The sequence below is a fragment of the Notechis scutatus genome, chromosome 3 (assembly GCF_049901735.1).
Source record: "Notechis scutatus isolate UNSWTSFEM ecotype Mainland chromosome 3, rNotScu1.2, whole genome shotgun sequence".
NCBI lineage: Eukaryota > Metazoa > Chordata > Lepidosauria > Squamata > Elapidae > Notechis > Notechis scutatus.
In genome coordinates, this window is record NC_142011.1 from 19,205,132 (window position 1) to 19,224,928 (window position 19,797).

Here is a 19,797-nt window from a genome sequence, read left to right on the forward strand (position 1 = left end):
AAGAAGATACTAGACTGTGCAGAAATGGATAGATTGACACTGAAAATTAAGCAGAAAGAAGACACAGAAAACTATCAAACATGGAATCTATTTTACCAGTGGTTGGAAAAAAAAAAGGGTGGAGATTAAGAATATAATCAGAATTGTTAAGCAAATTAAATACTGAGACAATACGATGTTTATTAAGTACTAAGAAATGTAATTTATAAAAAATCAATAAAATTTGGGAGGAAAAACAGTTCATTTAGTTCGAAGTTAGAACATCACTGAAAAAACTGACGTATGTTCATTTTTCACGCTTATGATTGTTGCAGCGTCTCCATGGTCACACAATCAAAATTCAGATGCTTGGCAACTGGCTTATATTTATAATGATTGTAATGTCCTGGGGTCATGTGATCCCATTTTACAAGCTTCTGATAAGCAAATTCAATGGGGAAGCCAGGTTCACTTAAGTTACTAACTTAACAATTGCAGTGGTTCACTTAACTGTGGTAAGAAAGTTTGTAAAATGTGGCAAAAGTCACTTAACAAACTGTCTTGCTTAGCCACAGAAATGTTGGGCTCAGTTATGGTCGTAAGTCGAGGATTACCTGTACTGGGGGGTTCAATAATATGCATGGCCTTCAACACCAAGAATTCCTAGCTGGCCAAACTAATTGGAAATTTTAGAAGTTAATGTCCAGTTTAGAGGGCACCATTGAGCAATGATGGGCTTTAAAGTCATACATCAGATTTATTTTTTTTAAATTGCACATATATGAGGTATTCTTATTTGAAGACTAATTTGAGGATGTAATAACAACTTAGTGGGGAACTGTAGATGCTCAGGATTATCATTCTTTCTTGGTTTGTATTGTCTGTTCCCTAGTGAGACCTGGTTCAATTTAAATCCCGTCGTCTGATCCAAAAATATGTCCTAAGATTATATACTACCGTACACACTTAATGTCTTCCTGAGAAATTCCTGCTCAATCTTTTCTTGGAATGGAAATCCAATCAGCTTCTAAGCTGTTTGTTCCGGCAATGAGATCAACATAAATTCTCACACAAGAACGTAGGAAGTATTACTTCCATAGCTTCTGATTTCCTTAGGTCATATGAGCAAGACTTCTTTTATAACTTCTATTTTTTAAAACTTACTCAGAAACTGATTTTTCTACTTTTAATAGAATACCCTGCAATGTTTCAGGCACAGGACACCGTATAAATAGGAATTAAAAGGACAAATGGTAAAATTGAGTAACTAAAAGAAGGTGCAATACATATATTTCTCTATTTTTAAGTATGGATAACATGTCGCTAGTAACGAATAGGTAACCTATTTCCCATTTGACTAAAATTAGTAAATGGTTTTCTTCAGCGTATAAGGTGGCAGTTTTATTGTAACTTTTGTTATTTTCATACCATCTGACTTCATTCAATAGAAGAATTGTTCAATAGAAGAAAATTCTTAAAATTCAACAATAATTGGACAAATAGATTGCCATTCCTATAATATGCAATTTCCTTTAATGTATGTTTAGAGTATAAATGAATTTACAATGCAGTAAGCAGCATAGTATTCATTGAAAAATATTACCATTCTTTGCATATATCTTTCCCAACTGTATAGCGATCCCTGAAACTATCTCATTTGTATCTTGTGTGTGTGTCCATGTGTATGTGTCTATGTGTGTATGTGAGAGGGGGGAGGGAGGGAGTGAAAGAGAAATCTGGCACAGTGATCTTGAAAAAAAGCTATCATCATTTTAAATTTCATCCATTTCTATGTCAAAACAGCCTAAATTAACAGGCATTTTTATTTCCCAATTCAGAAATTTGCAACTTGGAAACCTCTACATTGATTTTAATCAAAGCTGGCAATTTTGATCCTGTCATTATTACCTAATTAGCTTGCATGTTTTGTTCAATTCTGCTGGGAAAAGTAAAATAGTTTTTTTGTTATTTTGCATTTCACCCAGGTTAGGGACAAGCAATGCTTTGTTTTAATAAATTTTATTCTGAATTTGGATGGTTGATCAGATTGCACAATCTGGAGTAAATCAGCATTTTCCTAGCCTTACCACAAATCAAGTCTTGGGTCTGTGAATCTTTATGGATATATAAAACTCAAAAAGATGATTGTTTCTTGACTTCAAACATGGGCTAAGTTTTTTCAAAAAGAATTGGTTGTAAAGAAATTTGAGAAATTGCATCACAGAAAGAGTTATACCTTCACATTATAGGAGTTCCTCCTTAGCATTTTTTTGCCGGTTTTATCTCTGCATAGTCTTTTAAAAAGGACTTCTACAAAATTCTGAATTAATTCACTCTTTTTATTACTAACATAGAAATCAGATCAGTCTGTCATATGTGTATTCTTTGACATTCATTCATTCTCCTTTTCTGGCTGTGGTTTGTGAAAATGTGTGTGTGTGTTGGGAGGGGAAACCAACCTATTCCCTTTTACTTTGATTATAGTGGCATCACAACGATGTTGATGTTTTTTTCAAGGAAAAAAAAAATAGAAAGCATCTGCATTAATGTCAAAGGAGGTAATGTGGGAAGAAGGATTAAAGGCATCCATGGGTGCAAATATCTGGAAAAGGCAAGGCAAGGCATTGGAATAGTAAGAAGGGAACATGCCATGGTGGTGCAGCAGTTAGAATGCAGTACTGCAGGGCAAACTCTCTGCTCACTCCAGGAGTTCAATTCTGAGTGGCTCAAGATTGACTCCACCTTCCATCCTTCTGAGTTCGGTAAAATAAGGACCCAGATTGTTGAGAGCAGTATGCTGACTCTGTAAACTGCTTAGTAGGCCCATAAAGTATTCTATTCTATTCTATTCTATTCTATTCTATTCTATTCTATTCTATTCTATTCTATTCTACCCTGTTTCTCCAACAATACGGCCTCCCCCAATAGGAAGTCCCAGCATGTTTTATAGGCATGAAATGAAATTAAGCCCCTCCCCCCAAATTAAGGCCTATATTAAAACATGCGAAATGGGGGGGAATGGTGGGGGGGGGCTTGCAGTTAGGAAGTACTTTTGTTGCACACCTGGATATGGTGCTGCCTGTGTTGACCCCGATACGAAGTACCCCACGAACGCCGAGGTCAACATCCAAGCTGTCGCCGCTCGCCCGAAGATGCAAGGTGGGGGAATTAAGTCACCCCCGAAAAGATGGCCTAGCCATTTTTTCAGGGCTCAAAAAAAATAAGACCCGGCCTTATTATATGAGAAACACGGTATTCGATTCGATTCGATTCGATTCGATTCGATAGAGGGCTGTAAAGCACTGTGAAGCAGTATATAAATCTAAGTGCTATTCAGAGGTGGATTCTCCCGATTTGGACCGGTTCAGGTGAATCTCTTGTTCTAACAATCAGCTGGCTCCAAACCGGTTCACCGGCCCACCCACCAGCCCCTGCTCTTTCCTGTGCTTTATTTCCTGTTTTTAGAGCACAGCTGATTGGCGCAGCAGAACGGTTTGCCACACATCAGTTGGTAGATTCACAGGGGCTGCAGTTGAAGAGCTGAAAATCAGCTTTTTAAAATGCAGATTGCGTGCGCAGAGTGCATGTTTGGCGTGCGTGCGCTCACCGAACCCGTTGTTATACCAGTTGAATCACACCCCTGGTCCTATTGCTATTCCCCAAGATGAAAAGGTAGTACTGAGAGACCAGCTCCTAAAAAGGATAACCAGGGAGACTTTCCTTCCCTGCTCAAATGAGGAAGTCAAGAAGCAGAAAAATAATCAAATAGGTGAAGATTACATGAAGTGCTAGGACCACTTTATAATGCCTTGGTAAGGCCACACTTGGAACGCTACATACAGTTTTGGTCACCACAATCTAAGAAAGATGTTGAGACTCTGGAAAGAGTACAGAAAAGAGCAACAAAGATGAGTAGGGGGCTGGAGGCAAAAGCATACAAAGAATGGTTGCAGAAATTGGGTATGTCCAGTCTTAGTGAAAAGAAGGACTAGGAAAGACATGATAGCAGTGTTCCAATATTTGAGAGGCTGCCACAAAGAAGAGGGAGTCAGGCTATTCTCCAAAGCACCAGAAAGCAAGATAAGAAATAACAGATGGAAACTAATCAAGGAGAGAAGTAATGCCTTCTGCCAGGAGAAAGTCCCTTCCAACTCTGTTATTCTGTTAGGTGTTGTGGTGACTACAATCTGCACTAAGCAGTCCTGCTGACAACACACTGCAACCCAGACATGAATTTCTGAAGGTGCTCATAAAAGAGGCAGGAACTGCATGAGAGATCAGCAACTCAGGAACCAGTGAAAAATTGCCTTTCTGAGCAATTCTTCCTTCTTTGTGAGTCTGGTATATTCATGTGACTTCATTTTTTTCCCACCCTGCTCCTGCTTCCTCAGAGGCCCTGCCCTTTCTAAGTCAGCATTCCAACATCTCATTTACAGTTATTTCTAAGGTACTTAATGCCACAATGATCTTGCTGCTACCTCAACTTCTTCACTGCCACTGATCATAAAACTGCCCATCACCGCTAAAGAATGTGAGATAGAAGTTACAAAGAAACAGGTATAACTACACTCACTCGGTGGAGAAAAAAGTCTGAAGACTTTGGATGGCTCCTATCCAAGACTGGATACTGGCAATTCCATATCATGTCCTCAGATTCCCTATTTAAATAGGATATCAAAGTTGCAGGAAGGAAGCCACTATGGAATGTCCAAGTCAACCCTGCTCACATTCTAAAAATAAACACAAGTTCTCCACATGGAATTCTTCTTCATGTTACAGTCAGTGGCAGAAGAGGGTATTATTGATGATTGCAGGGCCTATAACACGTGAACATGGATTTTGATAAGCCATGCAAAATCTTTAGGAGGCCCACAAGGGTGATTTAAGAACTAGGAGGAATATCATGAGACCACACTAGAAGAAATGCCTATGTCTAGACAAATGCTTTAGAGAGAAGATACGGTGAATGTTTTGCTAAGAGTAGAATGTTTCTGTCACAGTAATTGTACAACAGCTCATTAAATTCACTGACAGGAAGCAGTGAGTTTGAATTAAAACATGTAAGCAGATAACCTCTATGTCAGGAAATGGAACACAAAATTCCATTTTGTTAATGGATAATCTCTATAATGGACTATATTATTAAGGCATTATTACTATGGAAGCAAACTACTTTTGTGATTAAAAGGAATTCAATTCACCTTGCGACATGGACCAAACAAAATATTAGAACAAAACAGGATTTGACATAGTTTAATACACTGAATAAAATTCACCCATAGACATTATGATTTAGTATACTCTGTTGTGTTCAAATGGACTTACTCTACATTTATAGATATATATTCAATGTATAAAATAATAATTTTATAAACTAAAAATTACAAGTTTTTTTAAAAAATAAAACTACAACCGGCTTCGTGTTTGGAGCACTGCCGCTGTTTGGAGCTCCAAACGGCGGCGGAAGTTCCAAATGCAGAAGCTCCAAACATGACAGTGGGCGATCTTTTTATTTTGGTCCGCGCGAAGTTCAGAGCGAGCATGAGAGGGAGACCGCGATGCCTTGCTAAAGAGCCAGAAAGCAGCAAGGGCGCCAGGTGGAAAGGACAGGGTCGCGATCACACGGAGATGCCCAAAGCGCGGAGCGCACATAACTAAAGGCGGCGCACGCAGTTGGCTTGGGGACTACAAGGCAGCATCTGCGCCTCTTCCCGGGCGCGTCTCTAGGCTGCTTCCGGAGCTACAGGACGCTCTCCGTTGCCTACCAGCCCTTCTTCCTTGGGCTCCCTGCCGTGGGGTACACCCACTTCCTCCTGCAAATTATGCCTCGCAACTCTTCTCTCCCTTTCCTCTCGCTCCAAAAAGATCGCCATCGTATCCCGCCGATTCGGGCTTCCAGCCACGTTGTGATCCACTAGTGAGGTTGCCATCTCGGATGGAGGCATCGCAGTCTCCCTCTCTTGCTCGCTTTGAACTTCGCGCGGACCAAAATAAAAAGATCGCCCGCCATCATGTTTGGAGCTGCCACTTCCGCGTTTGGAGCTCCAAATGGCGACCGCATTCCAAACATGGAAGCGGCAGCTCCAAACGTGGCGGCGTAATGGGCAGAAGGGAAAGCAACAGCGGCGGGTGCCAAAGGTGTCTGCAGCAAAGGTGGGAGTAGGGAGCTCTCTGTGCTTGGCCATGATCGCCCGTTAGGAGCGGCTGGTGGCGAGGATGCAAGGGGGGGAATTAAGTCACCCCCTGAAAAGACGGCCTAGCCGTTTTTTCGGGGCTCAAAAAAAAATAAGGCCCGGCCTTATTATGTGAGAAACACGGTATATGTATATGTATATGTGTATGTATATGTATATGTATATGTATATGTATATGTATATATTTTCTTAAGTTTTCACGGGTACTTACATGTATGGTATTCAGCTTTGTTCGGGTATTTTCCCACATCATTATAGTTGTGCTTTTAAAGTTGTAGCAACGTTTCGGCAGAATCTCATCTGCTATCATCAGGCTTCTGTATTGTGCTCATCTGTGGGTCTGTAAAAGTCTGACTCACAGACGAACACAATACAGAAGCCTGATGATGGCAGATGAGATTATGCCGAAATATTGCTACAACTTTAAAAGCACAACTATAATGACGTGGGAAAATACCTGAACAAAGCTGAATACCATACATGTAAGTACCCGCGAAAACTTAAGAAAATATACATACATACATACATACATACATACATACATACATACATACATATATATACACACACACACACATACACACACACACATACACACACACATGATTTAGAGATGTGATAATTTACTTCAGAACATATCTGCTGCTATGAAAATATTTTTCTATGAAATTGCCCATTTAAACTTCATGTAAAACTTTTTTTTAATTTTCCTTTATTGTACAAAGAGTAAACTGCCTAGATTATATATCTGAAGTATTCCTTGGCTATCCCTCTGTAATTCACTTTCCTGTAGCACATATTTGTAATTACTGCTGCCTGCATATATGTGTAGATTATTTTATATAATTTAATATTTTATGTGATTTTATATATTTCCCTTGGTTTTTTTTTTAAAACAAGTTTTATTAATTTTTAAAACACACAAATTATCATTATTCATTACATGTTTAAACCTTTTTTCATTGTCAATTTAACAAGTCAGATAAATTATGATTCTGTTTTAAACCATTTCCATACAACATACCAAAACCTCTTATTCAATTTCTCTTTACTTCTCTTTACTCTTATTCAATATCATTATTATTATTTCATCTGTTTCTTTCTGACTTAGTTACCATTATTCTCATTCTATATTTCTACAAGTTTTAACTAATTCTCCCCCCCAAAAAGACATATACACACAACACACAAAACATAAAAAAAATCTTTTTGGAAAGTAACTTGGACCCAGGTGTCTCTCTCTTCATGGACTTCAATTATATTCATGCTCATCTTACATATCATTACTTATTTTATTTACCATTCTAAGCCTTCTATATTAACTTCCCCACATATTTCACACTTCTTACTTCTATCTTAATTAATCATCTTAGTTTGAATCATTATATTTATATCTTTTGTCCATTTTTTATCATCCCTTTGTCTCATTCCTTATTAAAAAAAAAAGAAAATAAGTTTCTCCTGAAATCATTAATCAGAGTATGATGCCTTTCTATCTCCCCCCTAAGTTAATCAAATTAATCTTTAAAATAATATCTAATACCCAATCCGATTTTGCTTGGTACATTCTATCTAACTAATACATCCAACATAATTAAGTACATAATTAGACAATAAATCCAAATATTAAAAAAAGATACTATAATAAAAATTTTATAATAACATCAATATATATATATTTCCCTTGGTTATGCCACAAACTTTGGTGTTCAAGTATCTATAGAAACTATCCATAGTGTTTCTTTTCAACCAATTCTGATATTTAACAATATTACGGAGTCCTTGGTGGTCTCTGAGCTTGGTTGGTTGGTTGCAGATGTTTCATTACCTGATTAGATAACAAAATGATTTATTTTTAATTCCTAGCTTTTTTTCCTCAGATGCAGGGTCTGCTTTTTGAATTAACCAAATGTTATTCCACTGTTTATAACAGGAATTGACTGACTGGCTTGTTGCCTAAGCCTGATGTTGTAGCCTGACAGAGAATGACTGTCCCAAAGTCACCCAGCCAGCTTTCATGCCTAAGGTGGGACTAGAACTCACAGTCTCCTGGTTCTACCAGGTTGCCTTAACCACTAGACTCAACCGAGTCTTTTCAATCCTGAGCTATTCCCTTCTATTTAACAATACAGCTGCTGGTCATGAAATTTAGAAGTAATTAATACTGCTAGATCAAGACTAAATAAACAAACCTGGAGGATTATTTAAAAACAGCAAAGAAATACAGAATATAGCCACATGGGGTGATGTTTGTGACCTAAAAATAAAGGATTTCAATCTGTTGATTGTCTTCCCTTTTTTCCTCTTCATATTATTTTTTCTTTAGAACTGTGCCTTGTGGATGCCTTTCATTGTGTTACATTCTTAACCACCATCACTGTGTTGGCTGAAAGGCCATCCATTAATACTGTTAAGTAAACAAATTCTGAACTGACCTCTAGTTATACAGGGCTATTTAAAAACAAGAAGAAAATAAAAGCAACTTGTGGCCCTTAAAACGATTTTATCCACTTTCCACAGGCCAGTGGATTTCCCATCAGGTCTGAGGTCTCTGCATCCATTCTCCTTGATGTCCTTTGAATGAGGGATGAAAGTATTTTACAACTCTTAGGCACCATTATATGTCCCAAAGTTCTCTGGAAGGGCTTTAAGTGGACAATAACCGCAAACGCATCTGATTTATTATTTTTCAAGGTAAATGATCCAGAGGGAGCCTTCTTGTTGTGTGACCTTGCTGCCACTACTTGTAATACACAGCCGGGATCTATGGCTTTTCACCTTGGCTGCAGCCTTTTTCTCCACACATGGATTTCATTCTTCAGTATTAACTGCAATATAAAAGGTGACTTTAAGCTCTCCCAGGCCACTTTGCTGTAGTGAATTCTGGCCTCCCAGCAGGTCATCTATCCACATTGCATATAAATTTGGAAAAGAGACTATAGGCAAGCACAGTGCGGTACAAAGTCATTAGCCGCTCTTAAATCTCCTGAAAACTAAAGCTTTATCTAGATGATGATTTGTAACCTTTTTGTACCATCAAGAACTTTGGAGAGTTTGGTGAAGCCTATAGACACTTCTCAGAAAATATGATTGAATTGCATAAAACACATATAGAAGTTATTACAAAGGAAGCCAAGGATCCTCAATTATCAAAATATTTTAAGAATAGCCAATATGGATATTATTAATATAGGTACTTCTTTATTAACCCATTAAATCACGGTCAATGCTTGTTTAACTGTTTTATACCTGTTTTATGCTGCCCAGAATCACTTGTGGAGATGAGCAGCTGTAGAAACCAAATAAATAAATAAAGTGTAATAATTTTAATGAGGTTTATTGATGTAAAGAAACATTTTGCCATAAATTAGTTTGGTATCTATCTGAATAGCTACATTTTAGTTAGAGATTAGTGAAAGTAAAATTGATAAGGTTTTTCCATCTAAGTTCACACATGCCCAGAAAGTACACGGACCCAAGGTTGAAAGCCCTTATTCTAGATCAGGGGTGTCAAACTTGATTTCATTGAGGGCCGCATCAGGGTTGTGTTTGACCTTGGGAACCAGGGTGGGCGTGGCCAGGGTGGGTGCGATCAGCTTGACATCACTCATGTTGGGAGTGCCTGCAGTGGTTCAAATGCTCTGCCATCAAAAATGGGCACCCGAGCTCAGTTTTTGGCTGCAATGGCCTCCTGCAACCCTCTGCCAGTGAAAACAGAGCTTGGGAGAGCCACACACAGACTCCAGAGCTCTGTTTTCACTAGCAGAGGCACCTTGGGCCAATCCACTATTTCCAGGTCAGCCCTATGGGCCAGATCTAAGCACTCCATGGGCCAGATTCAGCCCGTAGGCCTTGAGTTTGACACCCCTCTTCTAGATGGTCATCTGGTACATGGGAATGGAAAGATCAGAATCAACTGCTCTCTTCATTCCTCTTTTCAGTTTCTCAGATTCAAGAAACACTTTCCATGAGGAACTAAGCCCATATACTTGAAAAACTCACAATGCATAATCTGGACCCATTAAACACAGAACAGGAGAATGAGGGGAGATTATATAATGGCACTCTGTAGGTATAATTATTTGACATGATTAACTTTACTTAAATTAGACTTTAAAATCATTCCAAGGCTAGAACTATGGTTCAAGTTGTCTATCTTAGCCACAATCTCAAACTTTGGTTTGTAGTAATGTTACATTAATTGTTCTACCTGCAATCTAAATCCATATACTTGGTGAGGTGGGTTGGTGGGAGGGATTTTTTAAAATTCAAATGTATTCCATCTTTTTTATTTATATGTCATACAAGCAATAGCCTTGTCCAGAAAGCTAAAAAGGTTGTTAAAAATCAAAATAAGGATTTAAAACTCTTATTTATTTGCTTCTCTGATTTTTACCCTACCTTTTTACTTTGGTGACTACTCAAGACATCTACAAAATTTAGAAACAAAACAGAAAATAAATAAAAAAATACTGATAAAAGGAACAATAAAACAATTGGTGTTTATTTATCATCCTTGTACATAGCTATATTTTATGATGACTCCCAGTGGGTAACAACATGAGCATGCACATCAAATATCCATAGTAAACCAATTTAAATAATTAGATTTAAATTAATCAAATTAACACAGGCACAGTAATGATAATCATAATAAACATACATAAAAATGTCAGAGCATCATATAATTACTTGGATCGGGATATTAACAAAATTAAGCACGTCTATTATGACTAGCAATTAGCAATTAAAAGCCTGTTGAAATGAGTTGCTCTTCTAAAGGCAAAAATATGGGGACTAAGTGCAACCCAAAAGATTTTATGTCAGTCTTCTCCCACTTCCACAGCAAGAGTCCTCTGACAATGGAGATGAGGTCTCCTGAAAGACAAGTGGCAGAATATAGCCAATCTTGGTGGTGCCCAAAACAGTTAAGAAAGGTCATACCTCCTTAGTACTTGAAATGATAACCAGAAGGTTATATCACAGCCATAGGTTAAACTGGGTACCTTCCATAGGTAACAGTAATCTTCCATACCAGTCTATAGAGATTTTTAGTCATCCAGGTCATGGTTGTCCCAAAGGTGCTTTTTCAGGAGGCAACTGGACATTCTGTTTTTTTTTTCTTTCTTTTAAAGCAAAACATCTTCAGAAAAGAAAGTCCAGTTGCCTCCTGAAAAAGCATCTTTGGGACAACCTTCCATACCGTTACCAGGAAAACTACACACATGTCCATAAAATCCAGAATTGCCAGCTGAATGCCAAAATGTGCATTAGGATTTCATCACATAAGCTCTGCCCCTTGCATACTGCAAGTTATTGTTCATATATTCCATTAAGCCCTTTATCTGGTTTGGTTTAGCGTATTGTAAAAAAAAACAATGACATTTATTTCCTAAGTACAATTAAAAAAACCATAACAACAGGGCCGTATAGAAATAAAATGATCTCTCACTCTTCCTAGCTGACCTTATTTATTTATTGTAAAACTAAAACAGAGGGAAAATAGACATTTCTTAAGCATTTTGGAGGAGAGGCATGATAGCGATGTAGTAAACATAACCTCCAGCCCATGTTTTCTTCTTCAGAAATGTCTGAGCTCTGGAGATGCTAATCTGAACATTTTTACTTAGAAGTGTATAATGGGTCACTAAAAACTAGGACATATATTTGTGCAAGTAGTCCTCGACTTAAGAGCACAATTGGATCGGAATTTCCATTAAAAAAGTAAGACATTTTGATTTGATGACCTTTATTGCTACAGTTGTTAAGACCAATCACTGCAGTCCTTAAGTGAATCTTGTTCCCCCATTGATTTTGCTTGTTGAAAGCTGGATGAGAATGTCACCAATGGTAACTACATGACCCTGGGATGCTGCAACCATCATAAATAGCAATAGTACTTAGACTTCTATACCACTTCACAGTGTTCTACAGCCCACTGTAAACACTTTACAGAGTCAGCCTATTTCCCCCAACAAACTAGATCCTCATTTTACTGACCTCGGATGGATGGAAGGCTGAGTCAACCTTGAGCCTGGTGAGATTCAAACTGCCAAATTGCAGGAAGACAGCAGTCAGCAGTAGTAGCCTGCAATACCGCATTCTAACCACTGTTCCACCACAGCTCTTCATTTTAAATATATGAGTGCCATGCACCCAAATTTTGATCACATGACTATGGGAATGATGAGACAGTTGTAAGCATGAGGACCAGCCATAGGTTACTTGTTTCAGTGTCATTGTAACATTGAACAGTTTCTAAGCAAATGCTTGTAAGTCAAGGACTACCTGTGTATGATTAGGAACAGGTATCCAGGATCATTGTGTGAGCTGCCACAAAGAAGAGGGAGTCAAGCTATTCTCCAAAGCACCTGAAGGTAGGACAAGAAGCAATGGGTAGAAACTAATCAAGAAGAGAAGCAACTTAGAACTAAGGAGAAATTTCCTGACAGTTAGAACCATTAATTAGTGGAACAACTTGTCTCCAGAAGTTGTGGATGCTCCAACACTGGAAGCTTTTAAGGAGAGATTGGATAACCACTTGTGTGAAGTGGTGTAGGGTTTCCTGTCTAAGCAGGGGTTTGGACCTCTAAGGTCCCTTCCAACTCTATTATTCTATTCGATCAGTGCATTTATTCTTTTCAACCACATAGCTCTTCCAACACTCACATATATGCAGTACACGGCACAAAGTTCACACTACATGAACCTTTCAGTTATAAAGAAGCTGTCCCACTTTTACAGTAGCCAATGACATTTACTATCCACCTGGTGAAATGATGGGTGCTTGAGCTGAAATTGTATCCCATTTCTTTTGAATCTGAGACATTGGTCTCAGTTGTTTATATCAAAACTGCAGACAATGTGCCTCCAAAGAGTTAAAGCCTTGCAGATGCCTATGAATCAACTTCTCAAGGGAAGCCACAATAACTGTCAAAACAGCTACCAGTGCACCGACAACAGTCTGGTACAAAACAGTCCGGTGCACAATTTTAACATAAGACTCCTAATACTTTTATGCATGGCATCTTTACCTTTTTTTGTACTGAAAAAGTATGCTGGATAGGTAAACAATGAAAGAAATGCTTAAATGCTTGAAAGAAATGCTCCAGCACAAATATGACAACCAGATTGACAACCCTTCTGAAAATCAGAGATGCGAACCTATTCCAAGTATTAATATTTTTTGACAACTAAAAATTCCCATGCACAGTTTTCTACACACCCAAACAATCAGCCCTGCACAGTAGGAACCCTGATAGATTGATATAGATGTTATATCCCCAAGACTCCAGTTTCAAATTTATCTAGATTTATTTTCCATGTCAAAGGCCGTGGCTTCCTGACTTCCCTGAGCTATAAAAAGTTTCATGAATGAAGGAATCCTCTGGGGGAAACATACCATCAACATCTGACTTGGAGAAACGGTTTACTTGAATGGTATTTCCATGTGGCCCACATGCAGAGTGACAGCACATTTTTAAAGAGACAGCTAACAAAAGTATGATGGGTTCATCTTGCCGGAATGGTTTAATATCACAAAACTTCAGAATCGTCTGGTGCAGATGATGAGATACAAGACTCACTAAGTGTAAATAATGTAGATTTTTTTTCTACTTGCAGGGCCAGTTTTATTCAAGTGGGATGAATGCTGCAGATCTATTCCTGAGAGTATTTTGCATCAATTTGGACTTTTCAGTACATTTATACTCCTAAGCAATCGAACTACTGAAGCCATGAAGATTTACTTCTGGGTAATCATGTATATATATTGTGTAATCATATATATGATTGCATTACTGGCTTCTTATCTCAAACAGTTGTGCCAACACAAGCCTATGCGTGTTGATTCTAAAGGACGCCTGTTGCCTTGACATCAGGTCTATGCACATTTTACTTAAAGTATTAACATCTACTTCTTTTTATAAAAAGCAAATGTTGCACTGTTGCACATCATCCACCACAGATCTCACTTCTGGGTGAAGTTACCTAGGATTAAGCCGCACATCTCCAAGGTGCCACAAAACTTTAAACCAAACCCCGTTGCAAATGCAAATGGCACAGCTGCACTGAAGTTTGTTTGCTCTTTTGCTATAACGGGGGCTCCTCTTCAGGAAAGAGAAGGAAGTAAAAAGTCAGGCTGCCTCAATCAGTCAATTCCCGATTTCTAAATCAGTTTACTATCAAGGCATTTTCTCCAACCCAATTCCCACAGGGCAGCACTCACCCCAGTCCCATTTGAGGGAGAATTCTGTGACATTCAACGCTTGCTACTCTACCAGCACAGTCGAAGCTCCTGAAAAATATCCATTTAATGCCAGCGCACATCTCCTATTTTCCATTTGCTGAACCGCTATCTAGAAACGTGCCTTGCAAGTCTTTCGGATATGGTGCGCAGGGATCTGGAAAGGCTCAACTCTCCGCAAGGTATAAGTTAAATAACTATAACACTAAAGCAGCCGCTGTCTTGCTTTTCTTCTCGTTTCAGACACTCCGATCGATCCCAGCAACCCACCCGGGGGCCGCGAGGAGCATCTGGCAAGGCTCAAAAGCCGCCGGTCAGTCTTGGATGAAAACGCCAAAGGGAGAAGCGGGGATGGGGAGAGAGAGAAATAGGGGAGGGACACCCCAAAGCAATGGCAAAATACTTACGCCCAAACGTCTGCTCCTAATCTTGACATACCCTTGCTTCACTATATCGTTAAAATTAGAAGCCATCCTGGATTACGGCGGACGAAGGCGAGCTGGAGGAAAGTTGCAAACGCAAACCAGTTTGTAGCTGTGCCTGGCTGGTTTGGCTTCTCGCCTGGCTGCCGTTTGAAACTGCCCCTCACCCACCCCAGATCGATCCGTCTTTGGGATAAATCCTCCAGTCCTGACCCAGAAGCTCGGCGACCAGTACGACTGTTTTCCTGCTCTCTGTCTCTCTAACTCTCTCTCTCTCTCTCTCTCTTTCTCTCCCTCTCTTAGAGAGACAGAAAGGTAGCTTGAACGCTGCGTAGGTCGCAGCGGAATGAGAGAAGGGAATCAGCCCAAATACTCTTCCTTCTCCCTCCTCCCCAGTTTGTTCTTGATTTTCCTAGTAGGGACTACAGTTCCCTCTCTTGCTTCCTGGATGCAGGAGCAAATTTCCCTCCTTTCCACCTCACTTTTTGATAGGGCAGAAGTACCATCTGCAACTAGAGAGGAGGGGGAAGTGACAATCTTATAGTATAACACAAGGGGCTCTAATTTCAAGTTCAATAAGCTTCTATTCTAGCATCTTTGACTAATGCCAAGAAGGGACTATCATGATCATCAGACTAAGAATTGACCAAGTTTCCTCAAGCTTCTGTCCTTCAGGTATGGTGAGCAAAAACTTCCATGAGGATTGTAGTTCAACACATCTAGATGAATAAATAAATGGGGGGGGGGGCAGGAGATATGGAGTATGTTTTCTAGAGCCTATGGGAGCGGGCAAGTGTAATAAATGCAAATTAACAATAAAATAATAATCTTCATTATGAGCTACTCAAAGCTTCTTAATGTTGCACACTATCCTGAAATGTATTTGAAGGAGCAAGATAGAAACAGTGTCAATGAGTTTGAAGTGTGTCATTAGCTATGACCCCTGAATATACTATGGATAGCCAAAGATAAACGGATCATTGAACAAGTCAACCGACAGTTCTCACTCAAGGTTAAGCTCAAATTATCTTACTTTGGATTCATTTTCGGAAGACCTAGTTCTCTGGAGAAGGTTCTAATGTTGTGACTGGTGAATGGAATGAAAAGAGGATGATCATCACCAAGATGAATGGATAGCCAGTTACAGTGGTTGATGGATCCATGGTTGAAAGATCTGAAAGACCAGGTTAAGGCTGGATTGTCCTGGAGAAAATTTGTCTATGTGGTCAGTGAGAATTGACACTGACTTGATGGCATGCAATCAATCAAATATGTATTTAGTAAGATATAGCAATGTTGAAAATATTGATTTTTATGTTGTAGGATATATTAGATTCTGAATCTAGAAAAATTAAATGAAAACAAGGGCCACTTAGTTAAGGTCATTCTAACTGGGAGACCCTTTCTCCTTTTGGATATGGTATTTTCTCAAGAAAATGGTAATATATCAATATCTGAAATTATTTGCAGAGGAACATGATTTTCTAAGAAGTAGGTTGGAGAGAAGAAAATCCGAACATACCAGTGACAAGAAATGTTGAGTTCCTAGTGCTTTTGCAATCATCCCCCTCTCACCATCATTTATTTCAAAAAATAGTATGTGTTCTAATGTGTTCTGTATCCAAGGAGGATTGTAAGTACTTATAATGTCAATACAATGAGGATTCTGCTTCACACACTTTGGGTTCAAAGATGTGATGATTGCAAATTCAGAAGCAGTAATCTAACACCATCTCAGGAAACGTAATTATATTGGAAATATATGTCTCAGATCTTAACCACATTTTTTCCAGCCCCACACCTTGCAATTTCTAATACCAAATGATATCACAAAATTGAACATGAGAATTTTCTACAGTCAACACTTGTGCTGTAAATGATAATGATAATACAGCAACTGCTATTTAGCATTAAGTCAGTGTTAATTCTTATATATTATATATAGGTATTCTACATGTTGACTTGTCCCTTTAAGTTATTGCTGGATGCTTCTTCACTTTCCATTCATCTTTCCCCAAATTATGGACTTCTCTAGGTAGCTGGGTCTACAGGTGTCTAAAATATTTGAGACAGTTCATTTGTGCTTCAAATGAGAATTCCAAATTGACTTGATTTATGATCAGTTTGTTTGTTATCTGGTATTCTCAGCAGTCACCTCCATCTCTGAAGTTCAAGGCATCAGTATGCTTTCTATTCCGCTTCTTTAAAGTCCAACTTTGACATTTGTAGAGTAACACAAAGAAAACTATTGACTGCAGAATTCTAATTTTTGTACAATACATATAAACACAACACAGCATTTTCTCCAAGACCTTCACTGCTGCCGCCATATCAAGTGTTAGTCTAGAGTGAATTTCTTGACTGCTGGTTCTTTTATTGTTGATAGGTTATCTTAAAAGGCAAAAGCAATCCACCATTTCAATGTCTTCATGGTCAATTCTAAGACTGATTGCTGAACCCGTTGTGATTAATTTGATTATATTTAACTGTAGCCTCAATTTTCACTGTGCTCTGTGACTTCCATTATTAGAGCTTGCAACTGATTTGCATGTTGGCTATCAACATCCTGATAAAGATTATTGATACTTTTTCTCCAAATATAAAATCACACACATCTTCCACTCCATCTTCACTCAAAATATATTCTGCACATAGATTGAATAAATAAAGGGAGAATATAGAGTCTTACTTCATTCCTTTGCCAACTGAGCACCAAACTACTTCACTAAATGAGCTGAAGAAGCTTCTTGAATGAGAAGCGAAACATCTTCAAAGAAAAACAAGAAAGTCCAGTTGCCTCTTGAAAAAGCACCTTTGGGACAATCTACTTCACTGTTTTCTGCCCAGATTGGCTTGCTGTCCTATGTACCAGAGGTGGTATTCAGCAGGTTCTGACCAGTTCTGGAGAACCGTTAGCAGAAATTTTGAGTAGTTTGGAGAACCAGCAAATATCACTTCTGACTGGAGATTTTACAGTATCCTTCCCCTGCTACACCCACCAAGCCACATCCACAGAACTGGTAGTAAAAAAAAATGAATCCCACCACTGCAATGTACAGATTTTTATGAGAACAATAAGATGTTCTGAGATTCCCACTTAAGGATTTTCCATAGCTTGACATGGTTAAAATCAATTGAAGGTCTTCCCATTGTCAGTGAATGTCTTTTTGCTATTCTTGTGCATCAAGAATAATGCCTATTGTTTCTCAGCCTTTTCTAAAACCAGCATGAACATATGTAGGGCTCTAATCTGTGTTAGATCATCCTGAACATTATTTCACATGCATACAAAATTAAGGATATTGTTCAATACTTTGCACATTGTTAAGTCTTCTTTCTTTGGTATTGGTATGTAAACTTGCTTCTTCCAGTTTGTTTACCATTGTGCCATTCTTCAACTTTGCTGGCCCAATTTGGTTAGCATCTCTACAGATTTCTACTGTATGGTTTATTCTTTCCATCTTTGTTAATGCGTTACTGCTTCAGGTTTCTTCTCTTTTTTGTTTGTTGTATTTTTTTCTGGTCTCTTTTCACATTGACCCTTAACAACATCTTTGATTTCATTCCATGTTCCTCTGGTTCCCTATCAATGAAGCTTGGGACTTCCAAGAGATTCTTGAAAAATGGTGAGATTATAGACACTCTCTTATCATGGAAACTGGTCAATTTCATTCTTCCACTTCATATTTGGAACTTGTATATTTGATCCATTCCACGCTCAACCCCTGATCACATCTTTAGCATTATAATTGAGATCTTCCAGCTCCTTGTACCAATAAGGTAGTCAATTTGGCTTCTGTAGACTTCATTCAGTGATGTAGTTGCATTGCCTACACATTGCCTACACATTGTGATAGCATCTTCCCATCTTTTCTTCCTTGTGGGGAGAAAATTGACATTGTCTTGCTATATTTGTCCTGGATAAGCTGAAAACTTAAATAGAGACAAATGCTGCTACTCTGGTAATCTTCAAGCTTTTTTCACTATATTATCATTAGGCAATCTCAACTCTGTGTTAGCATTTATAATTGCAGGAGAACAAAAGGTCAGACTGAAGTATTGGTGGCTCTGTTATTAATAATTTACATGAATAGTAATTATAATTACATTATTCTGTAGAGTGGGTGAAAATGTTTAATCTGTGGTGCAGCTTCACAAAGATTTCATTTGGCAAGAGAAGGAAAAGCACTTAAATGGTTCAACCAAAAGGATCGACAATTCATTCCAGTGGTCTTCCATTGTTTGCCCTTCTGAACTTCTCTTCCTGAAGATGAGAATATGAAAGATCCCACTGTTTTTTAAGACTTTGAACAGTAATATCAACCTTTAATGGTGTTTTCTGAAAATAAGGAACCAACACCTTCACAGAGCATAGAGCTCATTCAGCTCTTATGCTAGTTTTGAAAGATATGACTGTTCTGCATTTATGGATGCCTTTGTACACACATACAGGTTATAAGCATTGGAAAAACTAACATATGAATGAGGTGAGTCTATAGATATTCAGCAATATTTGCTGGTCTTATGGATCAGTCAAAGCTCATTTTAGGCTTTATAGTGATCAATTTGATGCTTTCAGGATATTCAGAACAAGAGATCCTCTATCTACCAGTATCTACCTCTCTCTCTGTCTCTCTCTCTCTGTCTCTCTCTCTGTGTCTCTCTGTCTCTGTCTCTCTCTGTCTCTCTCTCTCTCTCTCTCTCTCTCTTGATATCTCAATATCTTGATATTTCAGTATATCTATCTGTCTGTCTGTCTGTCTATTCAATAGAAGAAAATATAATGCAGGATTGAACTGTGGAGTCCGTGGTACTCTCTGACCTTGGTTGTTTGCTTACAGATGTTTCATTGCCCAACTAGCTGAAGACACACACTATTCTATTGCTCATTAGCATTTCTGAAACTTTATTGTGATTTTAATTTTATGCAGTGTGTTAAGTGATAAACTAGGTAGAA

The 19,797-nt window shown here is 38.4% G+C and overlaps 1 protein-coding gene across 2 annotated transcripts in view; it reads right to left on the bottom strand.

Moving 5' to 3' along the window:
• Positions 1–15,519, bottom strand: part of DOK5 (docking protein 5) — a 66,347-nt gene extending 50,828 nt beyond the window's left edge. The window contains exon 1 of one of the 2 annotated variants that reach the window (XM_087959267.1): positions 14,826–15,519. In XM_087959267.1, coding sequence (XP_087815393.1) covers positions 14,826–14,891 — 66 coding nt within the window. In that variant the 5' untranslated portion in view covers positions 14,892–15,519. The remainder of the gene's footprint in view (positions 1–14,825) is intronic. The other variant, XM_026664859.2, reaches the window with a different exon arrangement.
• Positions 15,520–19,797: the final 4,278 nt, after the last annotated feature.